Here is a 22358-nt window from a genome sequence, read left to right on the forward strand (position 1 = left end):
AAGTTAAGGAAAGGTGGGTCAGTGCTTCCTTTATAACCTCCTTTAGCATAGGATACACCGGACCATCCTTTACGAAAGGAGATGAGATATGCCGCCCCACAATTCCTTACGGCCGCAACATTTCAAGCAAGTCGCGCATCCGACCGTTCACGGAAATGAACGATGATCGTAAACTGACACAGATCAAGGGATAAAAGATAAGAGACATTTTTATCAAGATGATGTTTTATTCAACATATTTAATTCACTTAAGAATGCTTTGTGCAGTTGTACATCTGTATGCTTCAAACATTATGTGTAGGTTATATCTTACATAAATGTAACAATTCACTTCATACAATCATACTTATTTTGATGTTGATTTCTGAGTGGACAGGAAGCTGATGGTTTCACTTTTCTTACTCGTAGCTTGGTAGTCTATATTGCTTTTATTTCAATCCCAACCTTGTGGTGATTAGGATTATTTCACCGGTAAGAAGGCACAGGGGAAAGTTTTTTAGATGATCTTTTTGTAGTCCATTTTCGGAACATTGTCGTTTCAACACGGCAGACCCACGTCATTAACCTCTGCCGGCCCGTCGCATTTAATGACGTGGCCTAGTGGAAATGTGGTCGGATTGTCAGAGCAACGAGATCGCCTTTCCCTAAGTCCTTTATGAATTCTCCTAACATCTTTCCTTAACCTCATGACGTTTCCCCGGGGTTAAGGTAAAGTGGATAGTGAAAGGAGGAGGGACAATTCGAATGCACCCCCGGTCTCGAAAAATGAAGCCAATGCGGAAGTACAAAAAACTGCAGTTCCTCGAGGTTCCGCTTGAGGCTGGCTGCAGAAGCGCCGGAAGTGCCATAAGCCCACAGCCAAAAAAGCCCATTTTTACCACAGGAATTAACATGTTTACAGCTTGGTTCAAAAAACGAGATATATCTGATAAGTTGACGGCCCCCTCTCCTCACACTGTGGGGATTTTTTTATAACTCATGGGATTTTATTCTATTAAAGAAAACGGCTATGCCCATATAAGGGTTGTGGCAGATTTGATTGACAGCTCAGCGCGCTGCATCTGTCTGTCAGGTCAGCAGGTCAGGAGGCTAACAGCTTGATCCGTCTGATTTCTCCTCTTTTTTACTTCGTTTGGAGAGTTTGTTTAACACATATCTGACAACATACATGGCTTGCTGTGCGGTTAACAGACCATCCAAGAAGTTGATGCTTCAGTTTTTTTCGGTAAGTGATATAGTAGTGTTATATTTACTGCTTACTCGTGTCCGTATTTATATTTACGGACCTAGCTTGTTTAGCGTTAGCTTGTAAACCAGTCGGCTAACTGTACTCGGTGTAGTCCATTATTTACAGTCAATGGTTTAGAAATGTTTGTTGTTAAGATGTTGTTGTTGAAAATAATGAGTTTGTGTGATGTTAGAAGCTAAAGGTTCACCTCGGTGATTAACCGCAGACTGTAAATATGGTTATCTGACGTTATGATGAATGTTATACTCCACGTAAATGTCGACATTAAAAAACTAACTTTGTGTAGTAATTATCCGCCAGTAACATAAACTGAACTCAACTGAACCTAATATGCTGTGTAGGTTATAGAGGATGACATTAAAGTTACATGGTTGATGTAGTGTCTTAAGATTTGTGCAAACTGTTACCAAATTTAAAAAAAAAAATCACTTTGTGTGAGTTCAGTGAAAATTGAATCTGGTTATTAATATAGTTCTTAATCATTACAGATGCTCTTATACAGAATATAGCAGTAGAAATATAAAATATAAATAACATATGGAATGAAAATAAGATATAAAGCAATTAGTACAATAAATAGTTTGAAGAATACAGCCACGTACCGAGCTCATGTTAATAACAGATGAGCTACTGTATGTTCTGTACTGAAGCACAGAGAGTTGGGACCTGTTAGTGATTTAAATAATTCAGGTTATATTTGTTTCATGTTAAGATGAAGTACTATCCACAATAAACTGCTAAATTTTTCCTCCAAAATCTGAGGCAATTTGATGTGGAATATCATTGTGCAAGTGAGTGAGAGAGCTGAAAATAGCATGATTACAATAAGGTTTATCTTCTTAACTGTGAATAGATGTTGATTACCTGAATACTGCACCTTTGTTGTCTGGGTAGTACTGTTGAATTTATAAATGTGCTCTTACACACAGATGAATACAGAAAAATGATTTAATGAATAAGTGCTATTTTCGCTCTTTCTTTGCCATCCTGAAGACCCCTCACTAAAAGTCCATGTTCTCCTGGATCCATGTCACATGCTCAAGCTTCTTCAGAATGACTTTTCAACAGTCAAAGTTCTGGTGAGAGAAGATGGCCAGCAGATAAGACAGCAGTACATCAAGGAGCTCCACATGCTTCAGGAGTAGGAGGGTTTGCACCTTGGAAGACTGTATTCATGCTTCAGCTGTTCAAATAAAAATAGATCTCCTCCAAACAACTTACATTCAAACCATTTTCTTCCCATTTTAAAACCATTTGTCCAGTTTAGATGGGAGAAGTTGATATTATGTGATATTGATCTGGGAAGACTACATTTCTAAATCATTTTTAACTGTTTATTCACAAGTTATTGATCTTATTTACTCTCCATGTATCTTGATTTAAGAATGGGGCTGTGTTTAAGGGCAAATTTTGCAATGACTCTGTTCCATCCCATTTTCAGAAATGAACTACATTAGTATTTGGTAAAAAAAAATGTCAAAAGAATAAAAAGTTGTGTAAAAGTAGACTTCCTTCCCTAAGCTATTGAGTTGAGCATTAATGCACATTTTAGTCTTGTCATTTCAAATCTGAAATGTATACTCATAAGTAGAGACAAAGGAGTGCATTTATATAGAAATATTTATTTAATCTGAAAAACCACATTCAAAAAGCCTGTTTTTACAGCAGAGATTAACATGTTTACAGCTTGGTACAAAACAAACAAATAGGTCTGATTAGCTCATGTCTCGATCGACACACTGTACGGGGGTCGTTTGATTTGATGAAGGATAAGAGTTATTCACAATAAGGCGTGTAGCTGACCAGCTTGACAGGCGGGTGCGGTGTAACGTTTTGTCAGGAGGTTTAAAACCCGCCTCAGCTCCAGTTCTCAGCCTGTGGATGACATCACTCAGGCCATCCGGGGGAGACCTCCCTCGCTGCGAGCTGTTGAAGAGAAGCAACCGAAGTCCACCCCAGAAGAACCAACAAATGCAGATGTTGTGGAGGCTCAGGTTTCTTTCTCTCTGGGCACCTCGACGGACAAGTCACCAATAATCCACACTGTGTCTATAGGAGAAATACAAAGGTGTTCAATTAATGCCTCAGACAAGACAAAATGTACAGTTAACTACATGTGACAGTTCAGGGTGTTTTTTTGTTATTAGCCACATCTGCAGGAATAATATTGAACAAGGTAGCTGCAATAATAATAATAGATGCCAGTCTTAAACACTATTTTTTCTAATACTTAAAGTTTTTGGTGTGAAGCTGACACTGTCCACAGACTCCATGACTTCACGGGGTTCTATAGAAAACAAATGTCTTATAATAAATACTAAATAATTATTTATCAATTGTCATGTTCACCCACATCGCTGTTGACATCAGTAAATATAAGACACAGACATTCCTCTTTTTGTTAGAACAGTAACATGAACTGTATGCTTTGTAATATTGATTTCTTCTGGATGTTTTCATTCAGATATGTTTATGTAGATAAACATATTTATTTACAGTTTATGGATAAAACTTTACTAATGTATTGCTCTGCTAACCTGGACAAAGTCTAGTAACTGCTCTGACAAGTAACTAATAACCATAATTGTATATTTAAAAAAGTGTAGTTTTAAGACTTTAATTAAATATTTGGGTTGAAGATAATTTGTTTTAACTGTGTTGTAGAAAAGTTAAATGTTAACTTATTGTTTATCAAGTTTTCTCAGGACGAGCAGGAATAGGGGATGATAGCAGCCTAGCCGTTAGCTATGCTGTGAAGTGGACTGCTAACGTTGCGCTGAATGGGCGGAGTTAAGTCCCGCCGGTCCCGCCTTACTGCTGTTGCTAGGTTGATCCGAAGTTAGGTTGAGACTGCAAATCCAATATGGATGTGGCCGTCGATTGGACTCATTTGCTGCCTATGTAACAGACGGGTCCGGGTTCGTCCAGTAATATTTACAGTCTATGGTTGGGTCTACATATCCCTGCCTCTGCTGAATTAATTTTATATCCGCTGGGGACAAAATGTACACAATGCACATTTTTAATCATTCAACGTTTCCTGCCGTTACACGGTGAACTAGTATGCTGTTTCTATTGTCTGAATCTATGTACCTGTGTTTCTATGGGTTTCTTGTTTTCACCTGGCTGCAAAACAAATTTTCCCTTGGGGGAAATAAAGTTGATTGTTTTATAGATACCAGTAAGTGCCTGTTGTCAACACAAGATGTTGCTACTTACGTATTCCTCCAATTCTGCTCTTGGGAAATGCTTACTTCAAAGTCATCTTTAGTGATCATAACAGGTGTACAGATATTGGTGTGAAATGTGTAAAAGCACCGTCACTGGGAAACTGCATTGCTGCATCACACACCATTGCATTAGTACGACAACAAGGGAAAATGACTCAATAGATCTATTTTAATGCTGCACAGCAGTAATCATTGGCATTACACACATTTCATACATAAAAAGGAAGTTGTAGTTATTATTTAATGCAAGCACCATCTGAGAACTGAAACTCAATATATGCTTTATGCAAAACGACTTAGCAGACATCATGGCTGCCAACAAATATCTACAGCAACAAAAAATACACAACGAATCACAATTCATTATTCGATGGGTCACACTATTGTGGAAAAAGGCAAAGTTTAGTAAACAGCTTGTTTAGAACATTGTGTGTGTTTCGTGTTTTAACCAAACATTAATATAACACAAAAGACTGGATAAGACTGGATCGATTCAGGGAGTTTAGGACTTAATCATGATGTTTTGTTTTTACATTATTGAATCATCCTTTGAGAATTGAAAGCAACACTGCACCCAAACACGTCAAGCTGAGTAGTCAAAGGTGGTAACAATGTGTAATTTCTCCTGTGCTGCTGGAGGAGCTATGGTTTGTCAAGAAAGGATGGTCATCAAATTGAACTAGGCTTGAACACTTTAAGTTCTATATAACAATCACTGGAGTAGAGTTTGGAGACATGTCTATCTAAAAGTGTATTTATCAAATACAATTTTAGACTTTTGACTGATTCCTCTTGAAAGCTGAAATGTTTATTGGCAGGAGTGTCCCTTTAAACAGGCAGCTTCTGTTTGTTGGCTGTTTTCAAGTTGCCACAAGAGACATAAAGCAAGCATGACTGCTCTCTTTTCCCATTTGTAGAAGTACAAAAAAATACCAAGCCACAGCTACGGCTGGTTCCATTCAGTTGTTATGAAAAAATATGGGGATATATTTTAGAATGACTGACATAATCACATTTAAAAGCAACTTGAGGCCACACAATCAGTTGAATTCCCATAAAATTAAATCTGATTTCCACTGAAATCTCATGTTATGGACCAGAATTAATTCCTTGACACACTCATAGTGTAGAGGGGCACATGTGAGTTCATTTGAAGACTTTTCCAGAGTGCTTATAGAGTCCGCACAATGCTGTAATTCAACAAAGGTAACACAAGTCTTCTCACACACTGCTGGTTCCCAGTTCATAACTAGTTTCCTTTCCATTTGGCATGCTGGGCAGAACAAAATGGTCTTCTTCAGGAGTCATTGTTTTCCGCGAGTTTTCTGTCACACATGAACTTGTGGACATATCCATTAGGATTGACATCAAGTGTTAGGAAGCTCTGTAGCCACGGACTCTTCTGAGCTCCCACCACAAACTCCTCAAGTGTAATCTCACCTGCAGCACAAACAGAACAGCTTTGAGGTCATTATTAACATGAAGGGAACCAAACATCTTTAAAGGACTTTGATTGAGTGTGCAGTCAACTTACCATCACTGTTCACATCGACCTCTCGAAAGATGCGGTCACACACCTGATCAGAAGTGAGGGTCACTGTTCCTGTTTCATCAAGCACAGAGCTTTTCTTTATCCTGTAAATAATCTGAAAGACAAATCAGCAATTTGATTTTTTCTGATTTTATTCTGGTGTTGACAAATTGTGTGGTTTGTAGTCAAGCTAGTGACATAGCTAGGTCAAGAGATACTAAAGTCAGTCAAATGGCCTGTATGTCCCTATACATTACTGAAGAGTTATCATCTACCCTATGGCCCTTAGTTGCCACTGCAAACCAAAACGTCATTGCGACCTTCAACTGACCCAGGCTGTGTTGATGCGAGCTAGGTATGACAATGTCGATACCACCTACCTACCCTACCACATGGCCACTTCTAGCCCCTACAACTCAACCATGTAGGTTGATGGACAGCAAATAAGAATTTATTTTTTTCAAAACATTAAGTTCACTAAGTTACCCTAACCTTAAGTTATTGAGATGTCAGCATGTTAGCCTTGAGCTTAAACCATCTCTGTACCTATTTAACCAAGCTACAGGCTATTTGTTAGCATTTAAGTTGGGTTGTGACTGAGATTGCTTAAGCTGTTCAATAGAACTACTTCCATGTTGTCGTGAAAGCAAGTAGCCTATGGTGTTCATATTAAACACCAGATATGAACAAGTTTAATTAAGCTATTGTCAACATAGCTTATTATAGAATAAGCATGAACTGTTCTACTTGTATTAAATATAAGTATAAAATCCTACATTGAAAAGTTTTGATTTCAATTTGAACATTTTCTGAAAGATCAAATCTTATATTAAATCCAATTCCAACTGCTTCACTTGGGTGAAGTTCATTAAGACCCACCTTTTTCAGGAACTTCAAACACTTTCAGTTTCCTTAGAACTGACATGGATGATTCATCTTTATATTTAAACTATCAGATCATCTCTTCACCAAATACAAGACATTAGATTTGGCATTTATTAAAAGCATAACTAGGGTCTTCCAAGTGCACCAGAGTTTAGTTCGCCGTCGGTGAGAACGCATTCCGGACCAAACGAGTGAAGTGAACTAAAATGCAGTGCATTGTGGGTTGAATTTGGCCGTCTGTAAACGATATCAATAGGTTTTTCGTGCTTATGTTAGCATTGGTAACAACCTTCAGTCCTCCTTACAGGTTAACATGCTCCTGCCTGTGCTTACTGTGGTTAATCTACACATCACTCCCGACGATATGCCAGTTTACCCTGACATAGCCTACATGTAACTTTATCCCCGTTTTATAGATGAAAATACTGCAAAACTGTGTCGCGCCACAGGATGCCATTCTTCCACTGTCTTGTTGTCTACTTTCAGGTCATAGTGCAGCATTAGACAACAACAACAAAGAACTTGGATTCTATGAAGACAATGTGTGTAATGTCTCTGTTACACGTTCTATTTGCGCAAAAAGTTGATGTGCAATATGTGAATTAGTATATTAAAAAGCATCTTAACATTAAAACATCAAAACATCTTTTGTCCCCCATGTTTATGACAAATATGTCGGAAAGTCGGGCACCAGGTCGGGTTGTTCCGACTTGAGCAGGCGTTCATGTACATTTTCCAACTCCGAAACTCGTTTTCAGATGTGTCCGACACCACATGAAAGCAGCTACAGCCCCAACTTGTGACGAATGGCTACGGTACACACAACACTTGACAGGCTTTGCTGTGCTTGACAAAGTTCAGTCTGAAAGCAAACCAAACCAAATTAAAAATGCAACACTGTCGCAACTTCACCCCTAAATGGCTCCAAGTCCACCAAACTTTATATGTGAAAGCGACCGAAGGCTGTATCTCAGCCACAAATGCATTGAAGCAAGCCTTAAGTGTAAGCAAAGTTCCTCAGAAAAGCATCATCACTTCTTTTTACCTTAACAATTTTCCGTAGTTCGCTTCTGTCAAGATAACCGTTGTCGTCGCTGTCAAACACCTTGAAGGACCATCGCAGCTTATCTTCAAGTTTTCCTCGGAGGACAAGATTAAGTGCAGCCACATACTCTATAAAGTCCATTGTGTTATCCTGTAAACAGGAAAACATTATTATCAAAACCTAAACATGCAATTATACAGGGGATTATGGTGGTTGTTCATATTGCCCATTTATTTGAGGACTCAAACATTTTACTCACGTTATTCATATCAAATGCTCTGAAGATGTTGTCCATGTAATCAGATTCGGGTGTTCCAGTCTGTACTCCAAACATCTTCTTGAACTCATGCAGGTACAAAGATCCACTGGGGCACTCCTTGATGAATGACTTATAGAGGTCCTGGATGCTTATTAACTCCAGTTCGACATCCTGGTACTGTGCTTGTTGGTTTTGTCCCATGTTTAGTCCAAATCCTACCACTCCAGCAAAACCGAAAAAATAATCTTTTGTGTGCGAAATTAATAAATACATATGCATTACCAATGCAGTATTGCCCGAATTTCCCCTCTGGTGATCAATAAAGTACTATCCTAGTATCCCAGAGAAATCCTGCAGTGAATCGTCCGGTAGTGTCCTCATGGCTGCTGTCAAAGGTCTCTGCATCAGCTCAGGGGTCGAGAGTTGAGAGGTGTGTAATAATGTGATGCTGGACCACGACCTACCAATAAGCTTATTTTTAGCCAGAGTTGTTGGCAAGCTGTCTTTAAAGTGCTAATCCACACGCCTTATCCTATCTTGAACCTTTAGCAGCCAAGGGTCACTGGTTCCCTTTATGCTCTGGCTTACTGAAAGGGCAACTGCGAAAATGTGACTTAAAGCCCTTGTATATAACCAGATGTACTGTAGTACTTTGTAGTGCATTTCATAATGTCCGAATTATGTCATGCTCTCTTCACTGCTAGTAAAGGTAGCTGAATTCAAATTAAAAGCTCTTACCAGAAAAAAGGAAATGAGTTAAGTTTGATTATTTAACCATCCACTACAATATGCAGATGATGTTACCATCTTCACATCACTCATCACCCAAAAAAACAACTCACATGCTCTTCAGTCCACCCAAAAGTTTGGTGAATCCACTGTTTCACCATCACAGGAGAGACACTAAGGATGATGGAGTCTTTCAAATAGAGTGGCATTATACTGGATAGTAACCTTATTCATTAATTAAAATGGATATTTACAAGCATAATCAGTGGAGCTTTCTGTTAAATATCTCAATAGTTTGTTGACCCATGTTCTCGTCTAGAACTTCAGCATCTTTGAGACAGTTCTTCTTTATGGCGCCATTAATTCAATAGAAAGAAACCCTAAAATATAAACGATCTAGCCAGCAAACTCATTGGTATTCCCACCCTCAACTTATTGGATTGTGTCGCTTCATCCTTGATCCACAAAGTAACCATAATTATACATGATCCAGGGCGTGAACTCTACCAGCAGTTTAATCCCCTTCCCTCTGGACACAGGTACAGACTGCACATGTGCAGAAAGGCTCTTTTTAGAAAGAGCTTTCCCTAGCCATATGAGCTTTAAATAATTCAGCTCCTACAATACTATCCATCTAAACATCAATCTCTTAAACTACTTTTTCAGGGCGAGTGTCCTAGAAATTAAACTATACGTTCCTGCTATTCACTTATTTGCTCTTACTGTGTTATTTAACCGCCCTGTTATACTCAAATGTACTTATCTGTGATGAATTGGACCCAAACAATTTAAAACTCCTGAAAAATGATAATCAAAATGTTTACCCACATTTATTTTTCACATACTTTTCATCTTTGTTGACAACCTAAATTTCTCTTTGAATAAAGCACAACCCATCACATTCACCACCTTAAACATCCATAATATCTATTATGTCACTATGCAAAACTGTTCAAATCACCACAAAAAGTCACAGATTTACTTACAATTGGAAAGAGATGTCTTTTTGTTTCATTTTAATGGATTTATATTTTAATAGTAGGGTAAAAAAGGGCATATTGTACCCCTTTTCCACCTTTTCAAACAGTCCCCTGCGGTCTAAATGAAACATCTGTACTGTGCTTTGGTCAAAATATAACATGAATCAAGCACCAGAGGAGGTTTGTGACCCTGTATAAACCAGCTCTCAGAGCTCAGTTTTGGTGTGTGTCTCTTTAAATACAAAGAACCCCACCCTGAGTTTTCCCAGTAGACATCACTCCTTCACTAGTGAGAATAAAAATGGCAGACCTGCGCAAAATTTTTGCTCTAGTCTGGGGGTGGAGTCCATGGGTGGCAATATCAGGGGAGGGGAGGGGATTTTTTTTTTACCAGAATCCCACTATGATGTCACAAGGAGAGCACATTTGAAACTTTGCTTTGAGAAAATTTTCTCTGTGTTTTAAGACTTTTGCAGACCACAAACAAATGACTGGATGGGTTATTTCACATGTTGTGGCTCGGTAGACACTCAGGTTACCCAAATATATGTTCAAAAACACTGTAGAAGATAATTTTTACACTTTATTGGTAGCGGACTCAAATAACACCATTATAGTACAAAACACAGGCTGTTTTGTAGAGAAATATGCCCCATTTCTTCTCAGGAGTTTAGACCAAAGTTTTAACTTTATTGAGTGACAGAATGTTTCATTTACGTAAAGGAAAAATATGACAGTAAGTGGTAATGGTAAAGCACTAGAGCTAGTAAAAGGGTAAATTCATGGGGTTCATGAGTGTATGTGACTGAATGTCAGCTAGATTGTGTAAAATATAGAATAAGCACTTTAATGTTAAACTGTTTGCCTTTATTGGATAGGACAGCGGAAGAGAGACAGGAGGGAGGAGTGGGGAATGATATGCAGCAAAGAGCCAAAGTTGGATTTGAACCCACGGTCTCTGCGACGGGGTCTGTATAAGAGACAGGTGACATTGAGTTGTTGAGTTAAATATTGCAGGGTTTGGGTCGTCAAAACAGACACATTTAAGGGTATAGAGCTGCACATGATGACATCTTATCATGTTTTTGTTAAATTAAATTAATAAATGATAAAATGTTCCTTTAACAACAACAATATTAGCTAAAACAATATGAGGAATACTTCAGTATACACAGTAAGAAAAACATTTGTGTGCTATTAAGGTTAATATTTGGTGATTAACAAAGAAAAACAATAAAAAAAACAACAACAATAGAAAGGCAGGCATTACAGTTATTCACTTTTTACATATTGACACTGCATAATAAGAAGGCTGTGGCTTGAAAGCAATACATTCATATATTTTAATATATAAGCACAAAATATTGAGATTCTAATAGTAAGATGTGGTTAAACACATTTTGAGGAGCTTGGATATAAGCCGTAAATGTTTTTTTTAGGATTGTTCCCGCATGGGAAATATCTTTCCACAGCCAGTTCTCTATCCCAACCTTTATAATGAGGCAGCATGGTACGATAACTGCCAATTCAAAATATGAAAATGGGTATCCTTAAATGAGCTGAGGCTCTATTTCTAGCTATTGCATCTAGCTTGTTGCTTTGATGCTGTTGATGTCTGGTAATGAAGGATGATAAAAGTCACTTTGGGTGGCGGTTTAGTGCAACAGATTGGAAGGTGCATGGATGGGGTTTTATTTTTGTGTGAAACTGGTTGAAAATTGTGGTTTCATTTAAAGAGCCCTTATTATGCCCTTTTTGGGGTTCATATATTTAATCTATGTACCGACTAAAGTATGTTCACAATAGCTAAAGTTCGAAAAAAGTGTTTGTTTTCATGTACTGCCGCTCCATGCACCGGCTCGCTTCTGACTCTCTCTCTAAGGCTCTGAAGTGCCCACGTTCAGAGTCCCCATGTGTGCCAAGTCTGATCTGATTGGTTGGCCTGTCGGCTCTGCCGTAATTGGTCAGTCGCTCAGCCACTCTGGCGCCGAGGGCCGGGGAGCAAAGACATTAGCACCTTAGCACTGCTGTGCTACCGCAGGCTACGGCATATCGTGGGCGTGCCACAGAAGTTAACGGACGTGCAACATGAGCTGCTGGGCTTGCCACAACGAGCCAATGGGCTTAGATCAGTGATCTCACACTGACAAGACGTCACACTGACAAATTTTTTTCGAGGGGGGCTAGAACCGAGCGCTACATGCAGCTAATGCTGCAGCTAACAGGAGGAACGTAGGAGAAGCCGCAGACTTTGAATTTTTGCAAATAGATGTACCTAAACATGCACAGGACACATGGAAAACACACGAAAGAGCATATAAAACCAGAAAAAACATAATATGGGCCCTTTAAGAGAGTGTACTTCTTTTAAGTCATTCCAAGTTTGTAAGTTAGTACTATACCTTGGGTATGTAGAGTTTAACTTAGTTAAACCCAAACCAAACTTAAAGACCTTACAGATAACCGATTCATTTTTGTGCGTAGGCTAGGCCTAATAAAGGAAAAAACATTTTGCAACATTATCAATGTGTTTAAGTCTTACTTGACTTATTTTATAATAATTTACTTGACCATTGTATTTTTAAATGCAAACCAAAAAATTACATTTTAGTTATTAGTGCTGCACTGGAAGAATTCTACAATTCTACAATTCACTTAGCAGACGCTTTTATCCAAAGCGATGTACATCAGAGAGTAAGAAGAACACAAGCAAGGATCAAGAAAAAAGGGAACAATGTCAGCACCTGTGGACACACAGGCATTACACAGAGGCAAAACACAACATTGACGGCAGTTCTAGAGAGCTCTAATCAGTATAGAAACCATCTTATAAGTCATCGTTATCAAACAAAAACCATCGTCACAACCATCATCATCATCAATAATATCGAGAGCATCAAGAAGAAGAAGAAGGGACATATATGCCAAATCCCACGAGTTCAGAGTAAAAATGTATTGGCTATTAAATGTCAAAAGTGTGCACTCTTTCTCCTCTGTTCTATAATCCATCTGGCAGGGTTCATATCCAACTTCAACATGTTTAAGAGCCAGGGGTCCTGCTTCGCGCCCATTATGAACTCGTCCATGCTGATATGACCTGTGAAGCAATAAAAACATAAAGGTAATTTCCTCTTTGCTGAAACGACATAAAACTAATCAGTGTTTCTGTTCAGACTATAAAAGCACATATATGCTTACCATCTCCATCTCGATCAACTGCCTGGAAGATTCGATCCACAACCTCATCAACTGTAAGCCGCTCATCATCTGCCCCTGTCGTTTGGCCTCTCTTTAATCGATAGATACTCTAGATGAAGAAAAGAAGAGAACAGTTGTATTTTGTACATGATGATTTTTTGTCCATATAAACCCACTTAAGCATAAAGTAATGCTATCGACTTTAATAAATTACATTGTCAAGATACATGTAGGTGTAAGCTTTTACTGACATATTTTCAAATGGATTGAAAATGTAATAAGTGTTGTGCTTTTTTAAATGAAGAAAAAATGAAAATAATAACATTGGAAACAAAAACACAACTTAAAAATAGAATAATTGGTGTTTATGGCTAAAACAAACACACGACCTTGTAGAAAACAGTTCAAGTCCTAGTGAAACCAAAACTCAGCAATGACTCATCTTAAGTTTAGTGCACAACGCCATATAGCGGTACAAGACGTCATGTACCAAAACTCACCTTAGCAATCAAGCTAACGTAACTAATGATCCGATTTTAACCCGAACTGCAACTGCCCATGGCCCTTAAGCTCTAACGTTAGCAAATAAGCTAACATAACTCATAATCCTATTTTAGTACAAACTACAACTGACAACGGCTCCTTTCTGGCATGAAATATTTCACATTAGGAATCAAGCTATCATATCTAATAATACTATTTTACAAAGTAGTTTCAGTAATAAATAGTTGTCATGGTGCTCGAAACTAACCAAACTGCGATCAAGTCACAAGTGTTCATCACCAGTACAACCACTCAACAGATGAAATGCTTCTATGGTCGCAGAGTAGTTTAGGAAAAAGCAAGGTGATTGTTTGTTGGAAAAAAAAACGTGTTGCTAAATGCCAAGACATCGACATAATGTTACAACTGCCATGACTAGTTAAAAGACACTCCACTATCCTGTCCAGAGGGAAACAGACTTGTCCACATCTAATATGAATATTTCATTTTTAAATGTTTTTTTCTTGACCTCTCCTGCTAAATACTGGGAACACTGATTTAAATGGTGAGAGTAAACATTGTTAGATTATAAGTCAAGTCTCAAGGCTGAAAGTTAACCATATTAAGATGGATTTATGTTTGGATCCAGTTAGATTCAAAAGAGACATTTCATTGAGGGAAGATGTTTTCGGTGAAGTCACTATGGATGAGTTTTATTTGGCCACTGGCATAGCTTACTGGGACACTTGACAGAGCCGTTGTTAATGCCATTAGCAACACCCATTCTTTCACTATAATATCAACATGTTTACAATAAGTTTACTCAGTAAATAAAAGTTTCTAAAATTACAAAATTAAGTAGATTTAAAGAATGATTGTGAACAGTTTTTGAAGTTTAGAAAAGTAGTTGCATCCATAAAGCCAAAAGACATTTTGTTATTTAAATCTCATTAGACTTACATCGATTATTGAACGTAGTTCTTTCCTGTCTATGGAGCCGTTGTTGTCTTTGTCATACACCTTGAATGACCAGCGCAGTTTATGGTCCAGACTTCCCCGGAAAACCAGATTAAGCGCTGCCACAAACTCAAGGAAATCAATGGTATTGTCCTGAAAGGTTGGTTAAATGTGAAGGGGTGGGGGGGGAGTAAGAACTGGGTTATTTTTTGTCACATTTTGGTACAGTACAGAACACAAAGCTGCAACAGCTTTTACTCTCTCACCCCATTGTTGTCAAAAGCTCGAAACATGTTCTCCGCATAGTCAGACGCTTCCCCTGTAGGATCCACACCGAAAAAGCGCCTAAACTCGTGCAGAAAAAGTCGTCCACTCGGGCACTCATTCACAAATTTTTTATACATGTCCTGAATTGCTATGATATCAATCTCCTCACTGTGCTCTTTTGGCTGTGCTTGTCCCATTGTTGGCTTTTCATTTATCAGTCCACATTCCTGCAGCCTTTGGATAAAGTCCACTATGGAGTGGCCTGACTTGAAACGTACATCTCACACTCTAGTCTTTTTTTAATACCCTGTGAAATCCAAAAGCTACAGTTTACGTTTGAGCCACGTGATTAGTGTGGCCTCAGGATTACTCTGGAATTAGATTGCAGAGGTTTCCTCTCTGAGTGCATTGGGAATGAAGCTAAATGTAGGACTAGAGCAAACTCACAGTGCAGGTTTTGTTCCGACATGCAAGTTAAAGGTACAGTATCTCAAATCCAAAAGTGTGACATGGGGCCCCTGGAGGGGAGTACAAGGTTCTGTGTGCTCTCAGGTCAGCAAAATTAGATTTGTGCGTTTTATCTAAAACTATTATAAAGCACTACTCTAATTCAAATTGTAATGAATGAGTGAACGTAATGTTCACTGCAATGCACTTTTTAAATCATCTTTTTTACATACAAGAAAGGGGGCTCCAATGAGCAATGTTTTGAACCACTGTGTTAGGGGACAAAAATCACAACATAAAAAATGGATTGGGAAGGAAAAAAAAGGCTGAAAAAGCTAAAGCTTTATTGTTGTTTTGTCTGGAGGTTGTTTCTAACAATTCTAAATAGGTATATCACCACTAAATAGCAATGCTGTGCAATGTTTTAAGAAATGCAAGAGATTTTCAAACATTGCGTTTACATGGACTTGAGTACCGCAGTTATACTGTTACCCGGTTTTGATCATATTTGCGATATGGTGTTCACATGGACACAGAGAAACCTGGTTATTCATACCCCTGTATACTGTACAACTATTATAATTGATGACATCCCTGCGAGCCTCTGCTGTACTTTGCATTGAGGGCTAATTATGAAATACAGCTTTTATGAGTTGAGTTTGAGTTTATTTTCGGAAATGTGAAATAAAAAATAAAAAAGAGAGAAGAAAAGAAAACTTAAAAAAAGGAGAGGGAAAGAAAGTAATATGTACAAACAATGAACGACATCATACAAAATAAGCTCTCAAATACGTTCTATATTATGATTCTATATCAATTTACATCTGAAAAGCCATATGCTTATCTGAGATGGTGAGAATGGTTATGGACATTTTCACTGCTTAGCATCAGCATGTTAGCATTTTCATACTTTTTGCATACTAATGCAAGCCTATGACTGAATATATCTTCATGCCTTAAAAAACAGATTAAATGAAATATGGGATTGTCCTGGCCAGTCTTGGTAACTTGTAAAAAGGTAACAAATGAACTTTTCCCAGAGGAGTAAGTTATGTTTGTTTTGACAGCTCTCAGTTGTGGCTTCAAGTCAGTGAAATGTATCTGCCAAATGGCTGGTATCCAAACCAATAGCTGTCCCTAATTAGTCGTAGTGTTGTTTTTGTGTCCTGAAAAAGAAACTAAGGGACTAAGACGCTTTCGGTCAGGCTAATTTGGGACTGGCATATCAATCTCTTTTAATTAGATTGCAATAGCTCTGAGTACTAATAGGCCACGTAGACAAGTCCTATAGAAGCCGTGGACTCAGTCGCTCCCTCATTGTGTTCAAATCAACTATGAGTGTGGAATACATTTTTGGGGATCATTGATGGTAACTTGTTGGCTGCTGTTTAACTCAACTCAATTATCTTGCATCCAATCCAATTGAGAAATGACTGACATTAAGTGTCTTACCACACTCTTAGATGAGTACTTACATTTTAAAAGGGGGTTACAGTCTGCACTTTAGATGATTTCAATACAGTTGAGTTGAACTCTAAATAAAAGCTGCTCCGTCTACAACCATACAATTATGTTGGGTAAAAAGGTTCTCTCATGAATGTTTAATTTTTTTCGGTCTTTCTCTGTGTAGTTGCACAAATGATACAAAACAAGCCCTAAAATACCTGAGTTATTGTAATGTGACCCTGCTGAAGTATTTATGCCAACAGTATGTGTTTAATTGCTTATTTCTCACCTTTCCATGAATAATGTGCTTGTACAAAAAAAGCAGTAGTCAGTTAATTATGCTAAGTGTAAAGTTTAAAACCCGGCTGGCGACTCATTGGTTAGTGAGCAGTGCTTTCAGAAAGTGATCCACATTGAAATCCCTCGAGAGTAAATTAGAGCTTACACAACACGAGGCACATTAGAAGATGATCTCTGGCCTCATGTATCAGACACAAATCTGATAAATTAGTGATGGATATCGTCGTAATGATTCATGTTAGGCAGCAGACAAAGGTTCATTGCGAGAGGTTGCGAACTACCTACTGTATGTGGTCACTTCACTGGTGCATTAGTTTCTTGATGTAAACTATTGCTTTTGTTGATCTGATTACATGGCTGCGTAAGGCTTGATCCTTAAATCTTTCTGCACAGAGAATGATACACTTAGGACTGCTTCTCAGAGAAGCCTACAGTAGCAATGGGTTTCCACCTATATGTCGGATGCACTCCTTTGTGCATACAAGGGTGAATAATGATGAATACAAAAAATGGAGACTATTCCATCCTTAAAAGATGCATGCACATACAGACACACATTTAAAGTATATTCTGCATAACCAAAGTTGTATTTAGAAATACATTTAACAAATTTGTAGGCCTAATTCAGAGAGTCTGTCTTCTGCAACATATCCCAAATCTGAAAGGGCCTAATCCCAAAGTTGCTGCCATAATAAACCAAATGTAAGACTTTCTGTGTTTGAATCTGCGCTCATATGATCTCTAGAAAAACAAACTTTGACCTCGATGAGACAACCAGTTTAATTAAAAAGGATTACATACAGATTGAATTGAGAAATTGGCTCCTGATAATTCCCACAGTAAAGCCTTTACTTATACTTCATCAAATCTACACAGTAGCATGCGCTGTACGTTAGCTTAGCCCTTTAACGATTTAGAAGCTTACATTTAGCCCGATGAGCACTTTCTCAGGATTGTAAAGACATGGCGAAATGACACAGACCTCAAGACCTGGGATTGGACTGCTGGGTAGCATCATATTTCCAGCATTTACAACATTTACCACATCGCTGCTATATGCACAATTATGCATAAAGAAAATGCTAGAACCCTATTCATCAGCTCTAAATCCAACATTTTACACTCTATTTCAGTCGCCGTAGTTTCCTGTACACAAACAAGCAGAGAATGTGGCAGAACCGGAAACAGGCATTGAAATCACACTGCTAACTAACGTTTTTAGGTTGAGTGTTGCAGAGTTACGCAGAAACAACACCGCACAGGTATGTGCTCAGGACGGAGAACGCCACTACAGCTTAGCTCGAAGTAAACCAGGCTTTAGTGGTCATAAAAATGTATGAGACCTGCATATGTGATCATTTTGTGACTGACTTTTATGATTATTTCCTTCACCTTTACTTGTTACAAGTGTATTGCTGCTAGTTCCTCACCCTTTTCACATGACACACAAATTTCTATTGTACAATTTTTTGTAAAAAATCAAATGCACACTAAAGGCCTCAGAGAGACAAACTACCGTGAGAGTTAAGGAGGTTTATAGGCCGACCAAAAAGGTGGATCTTAAATTATCAGCTCAATCGTTGGCCAAGTTTAGAACCAAGAGGAGGTTTAGTCAGAGTGACCCTAAGAGGATTTAAAGGAATCCTGTGCCTCTGCTATTCATGTCTTCAAGTTGTCAAGAAAAAGAAAACAAACAAAGAGAAAGAAAAGAAGAATCCTTATTTGCTATCATGCTATATGCATGTTATCACTTCATGGATTTTCACTGATTTATTAGAAAGCTTTATTAAATGTGTAATTTCAAGTTTTAAGCATGAACCAAAGTAACATGCCACAGCAGTTAAAGCCGTTAGTATAAATACATGTTCCTGTGGGAAGTTAAAATACTATTCTGAGTGTACAGATCTCAAATAAATTAAGAACAAACTACAAGCTTTAAATTCAAGGTAACAGAAAAGGCAGTGCTTGTTTATGCTCATGTTTGGGTTTGTGGTTTGTTGGTGTAGTTCGTCAATTATAACTAACCTACAGGGCCTAAACAAGCCTAATAGGATTAGGATCTCGACGGAGGGAATCCCTCCTCAGGGGCCTGACCTCCACATCTCTGGCTGACCTCAAATGCACTCTCGTATTTGTCTCTTATTATAATTAGGCCTAAACATCGCCCGACTTTACTTTCATGTAGTGACCATTTGTATATTATTCTGCTGCATGCATTCAACACCAGAACAGCAGAATATGTGTCCATTTAAAGCAGAATAACTTTTAGTCCCCCCATGCTTTGTAGTGATATTATAAGCAGTGAGTGGGAAAAATGGAGAATAAAGAGAAAACACAAAGCTAGTAATAACTGGATTAAAAATACTTGCCATGTAACAATGGGTCAAAGGTCACTCATGTTCAATATTCTAGTAACAACATGTTTTGACCTTTTTATTGTATTAACCTGTACAATATGTTTTGGTGACCTTGTTATGAGTATTTAAATTAGTAAATAATGTTATACATATCATAGTTTGTCAAAACTGCATGTTTATTTTCCATCCACTAGATGGCGATGTTGGTTCATGTGACTTTAAGAGTACACAGAGTGGGTGCACAATGACAATGAGAATCCAGGTAATTGTGAAAATATTTCAACAAAGAAACGGTTTCATCAAAACCATCCATTACTTAATGATATAAGAATTCAAAGAGTCCTCCACATTAAATCTTAGAATTAACAATTCATTGTGGTCAGTTGTTAAAAATACTCATCAGCATAGTACTAGATGCCATTATTAATTCATGTGTGAAAGCCTTCAAAAAGTACAAATAAACTTAATTTCTCAGATTTTAATCATCTCAATTCTTCCAATTGACTTTGTGTTTTGAGCATACATGGAAGCTTGAATTGATGCATTAGATTGATGTCACAGTAACCCTTCCTTTTATTATTATTATTGTATGACATCACATAATAAATGCATCATGTCCTGTTAAGTAGTAATAATCAATCAAAATTCTGAATAATGTTTCTCAAGGCTGTGTGGGTTGTGCAATAGCTTCACAGTGTTCTGGTCTTTTCTCATCTTTTTCTCTGAAATCAGTCAGATCTAGTGCAATATGGATAAGGTTAAACGGTAAATGGACTTGACCTTGTTTAGCGCTTTTACACCACATGTCACACCTACCCTTTCACACACTGCTGGCAGAGGTTGCTATGTAAAGTGACCATCAGAAGTGAATAGTCTCATTCATACAGCAAATCAGAGTTAAGGACATATCGGACATGTTGCTGCAGGAGCTAGGGATTGAACCCCCAATTTATCGGTTGAGAGACGACCGACTATACAAACTGACCCACAGCCGCGCCTTGTTTGTGGTTAACTTTGATATGTGCTTCTATGTTTTCATGTGAATTGTTGTATTTTCTATTAGTTTAATTGTTATATAGGCAATTAAATGCATTCACCAATTTTTCCCAAGTGGACAAAAAAAGAGTCTATCATATTTCACATCACATTATATCCCATTGTTTTGTACCATACTGTACTGTATTGCTAAACATACCTTACATTTATAGACCTAAAGGTCCTGTCACTTTTGTCTCATGGCGTTGTCCCAGCCAATAATGATGACACTGTTTTAGAGAAAATAGTTGCCTTGGTATCCTTGGATGTCCTCTTTTATTTAAGAGGCTAAATTACCTAGATGTGTACCCTCTTATTATTTAATGGGATCATTCATTTTTAACCAATCGTAAACAACAGGTCAGCGTGAATGACACTTCATCTGAACCTATAGAAGAGCGCAGGAGCCCCCCAGGGCTGTGTCAGTTCACAGCTTAATTTCTCTTTATATACTGATGAGTGCAGAAGTTTTTATTCTAACAATTACATAATCAAATTCCAAGATGACACTGCAATTCTATCCCTAATGAAAAACAACTGTGACATTTCTGACTCCTTTTGATCAATTAAAAGGTTTGTGAATCAGTGTGAGGAGAACCATCTCGTCGTGAATGTCAATAAGACAGAGGAGATGGAGTTTGACCCCAGAGAAGAGTCGGTGACCACAGGCCTGAGGTCATCCACAACCAAACTATCGAACAGGTCTCCTCATATAAATATCTTAGTGTTTTTATTGACAATGAACTGACATGGAGTACACATGTAGACAGTCTTTGTAGCAGATTACAACAACGGCTACATTTCTTACGTTCTCTGTTGCAGACTGAACCAGTTAGAACATTTGCATTTATCCCTGTGTCTACTGCACACGGCTTTTAAGTAGTGGCACATGAGACAAATAGCCAGTTGATTATAATTTGTCTTTTCCTTTTTGCTCTGGTATTTTAAGAACATGATGTTATTTACATTTTGTCTGGACATTATTTAATAATGTTCATTGTTTTATGTTTAATGGGAATGATGCTGATTGTTGTCTCTTTATGGCTGCAGCATGGATGAAGAGCCCAGGACAAATGTCTCACTGTGTAGGACAAAGTTGATCTTCTATCTTAAATTCTTCTTCCACTTACAACAAAATTATAGTTGATTAATAGTTGCCAGTGTTCTGTATTCTAACTAATTAAAAACTGCTAAAAATATTCCTCTAACAATCTTTTATTTTCTGAAACTAACCACATCTCACATCCTTTCCCGGAAGATGGGCAGCTGTGACTGCATGAAACTAAAACTTGTACAGAACACGTCTTGATTACAGCTCTGAAAAACAGATGTTTGAGGATCTGACATTTTGAATACAATAATCTTTCTAGTTTACATTTTTTTGGGCTGATATAAAGGCAGAATCATATGATTGAACTTATCCCATTACGTCAGTAAATAAAAAGCCACTTACAAGTTGTATGTTGGCCTCTACAAAGCATCAGTTAAACACGTAAAGGGCTTTTGCAGCATGCACTGGAATCCAGATTGTGAGTGCTGGTCTAACTCTCTGTTCTGCTCTCCGGTGATTCAGTGCTATTTCATGTTGTCTGGACCTGAATGTCCAGTGATTGGAGCAAAAAAGAATCACATCAACAGCAGCACCAAAGTGCCATTTATCTTACCTTTTTTTTTTTTTTTTTTTATCAATTACTCATATCTTTAAGAGCTTTCTGTTCCTGCTTGTGTTACTTCCTCCATCTGTTACCTTCTGTCAATACAGAGGCAGGCTAGAAGGGTTCAGATGACTAATAGTTGGCCATAATTCTTTTTGCCTCCAATATATTGTAGAGAAATCCACTCTTAACACCCCCAAATATAATAAATAATAAATTATATTATGTTTAATTTTAAATGTGACTTTTAGTGCTTTCACACTTGCACTTTCACACAAATCTCCTGATATTTTCAGGAGTTGCTG

At 37.8% G+C, this 22358-nt stretch overlaps 2 protein-coding genes across 2 annotated transcripts; both read right to left on the reverse strand.

Moving 5' to 3' along the window:
* Positions 1-4641: 4641 nt before the first annotated feature.
* On the reverse strand, positions 4642-8487 carry LOC132993981 (guanylyl cyclase-activating protein 2-like). The gene is made up of 4 exons (XM_061064058.1): positions 8200-8487; positions 7941-8090; positions 6014-6125; positions 4642-5919 (listed from the first exon to the last, which is right to left on the reverse strand). Exons 1-4 carry the CDS (start codon positions 8476-8478, stop codon positions 5777-5779), a joined length of 684 nt encoding a protein of 227 aa, XP_060920041.1. The 5' UTR covers positions 8479-8487; the 3' UTR covers positions 4642-5776.
* Positions 8488-12668: 4181 nt separating this feature from the next.
* Positions 12669-15092, reverse strand: LOC132992703 (guanylyl cyclase-activating protein 2-like). Its single transcript, XM_061062213.1, has 4 exons — positions 14813-15092; positions 14550-14699; positions 13107-13215; positions 12669-13005 (listed from the first exon to the last, which is right to left on the reverse strand). Exons 1-4 carry the CDS (start codon positions 15008-15010, stop codon positions 12878-12880), a joined length of 585 nt encoding a protein of 194 aa, XP_060918196.1. The 5' UTR covers positions 15011-15092; the 3' UTR covers positions 12669-12877.
* Between the last annotated feature and the right edge of the window lie 7266 nt (positions 15093-22358).

The sequence above is a fragment of the Labrus mixtus genome, chromosome 1, assembly GCF_963584025.1.
Source record: "Labrus mixtus chromosome 1, fLabMix1.1, whole genome shotgun sequence".
Classification (NCBI taxonomy): domain Eukaryota; kingdom Metazoa; phylum Chordata; class Actinopteri; order Labriformes; family Labridae; genus Labrus; species Labrus mixtus.

Bases quoted from the DNA above. Each gene is read 5' to 3' on its own strand.
- LOC132993981 (XM_061064058.1), bottom strand. From the start codon at position 8,478: ATGCATATGTATTTATTAATTTCGCACACAAAAGATTATTTTTTCGGT. The intron at 6,126-7,940 runs GTAAAAAGAAGT...TTTGTCTTTCAG, and splicing joins AACTACGGAAAATTGTTAAG to ATTATTTACAGGATAAAGAA. The intron at 5,920-6,013 runs GTAAGTTGACTG...TTTGTGCTGCAG, and splicing joins GGTCGATGTGAACAGTGATG to GTGAGATTACACTTGAGGAG.
- LOC132992703 (XM_061062213.1), bottom strand. From the start codon at position 15,010: ATGGGACAAGCACAGCCAAAAGAGCACAGTGAGGAGATTGATATCATA. The intron at 13,216-14,549 runs GTAAGTCTAATG...TTCTTCATCTAG, and splicing joins AACTACGTTCAATAATCGAT to AGTATCTATCGATTAAAGAG. The intron at 13,006-13,106 runs GTAAGCATATAT...ATTGCTTCACAG, and splicing joins AGTTGATCGAGATGGAGATG to GTCATATCAGCATGGACGAG.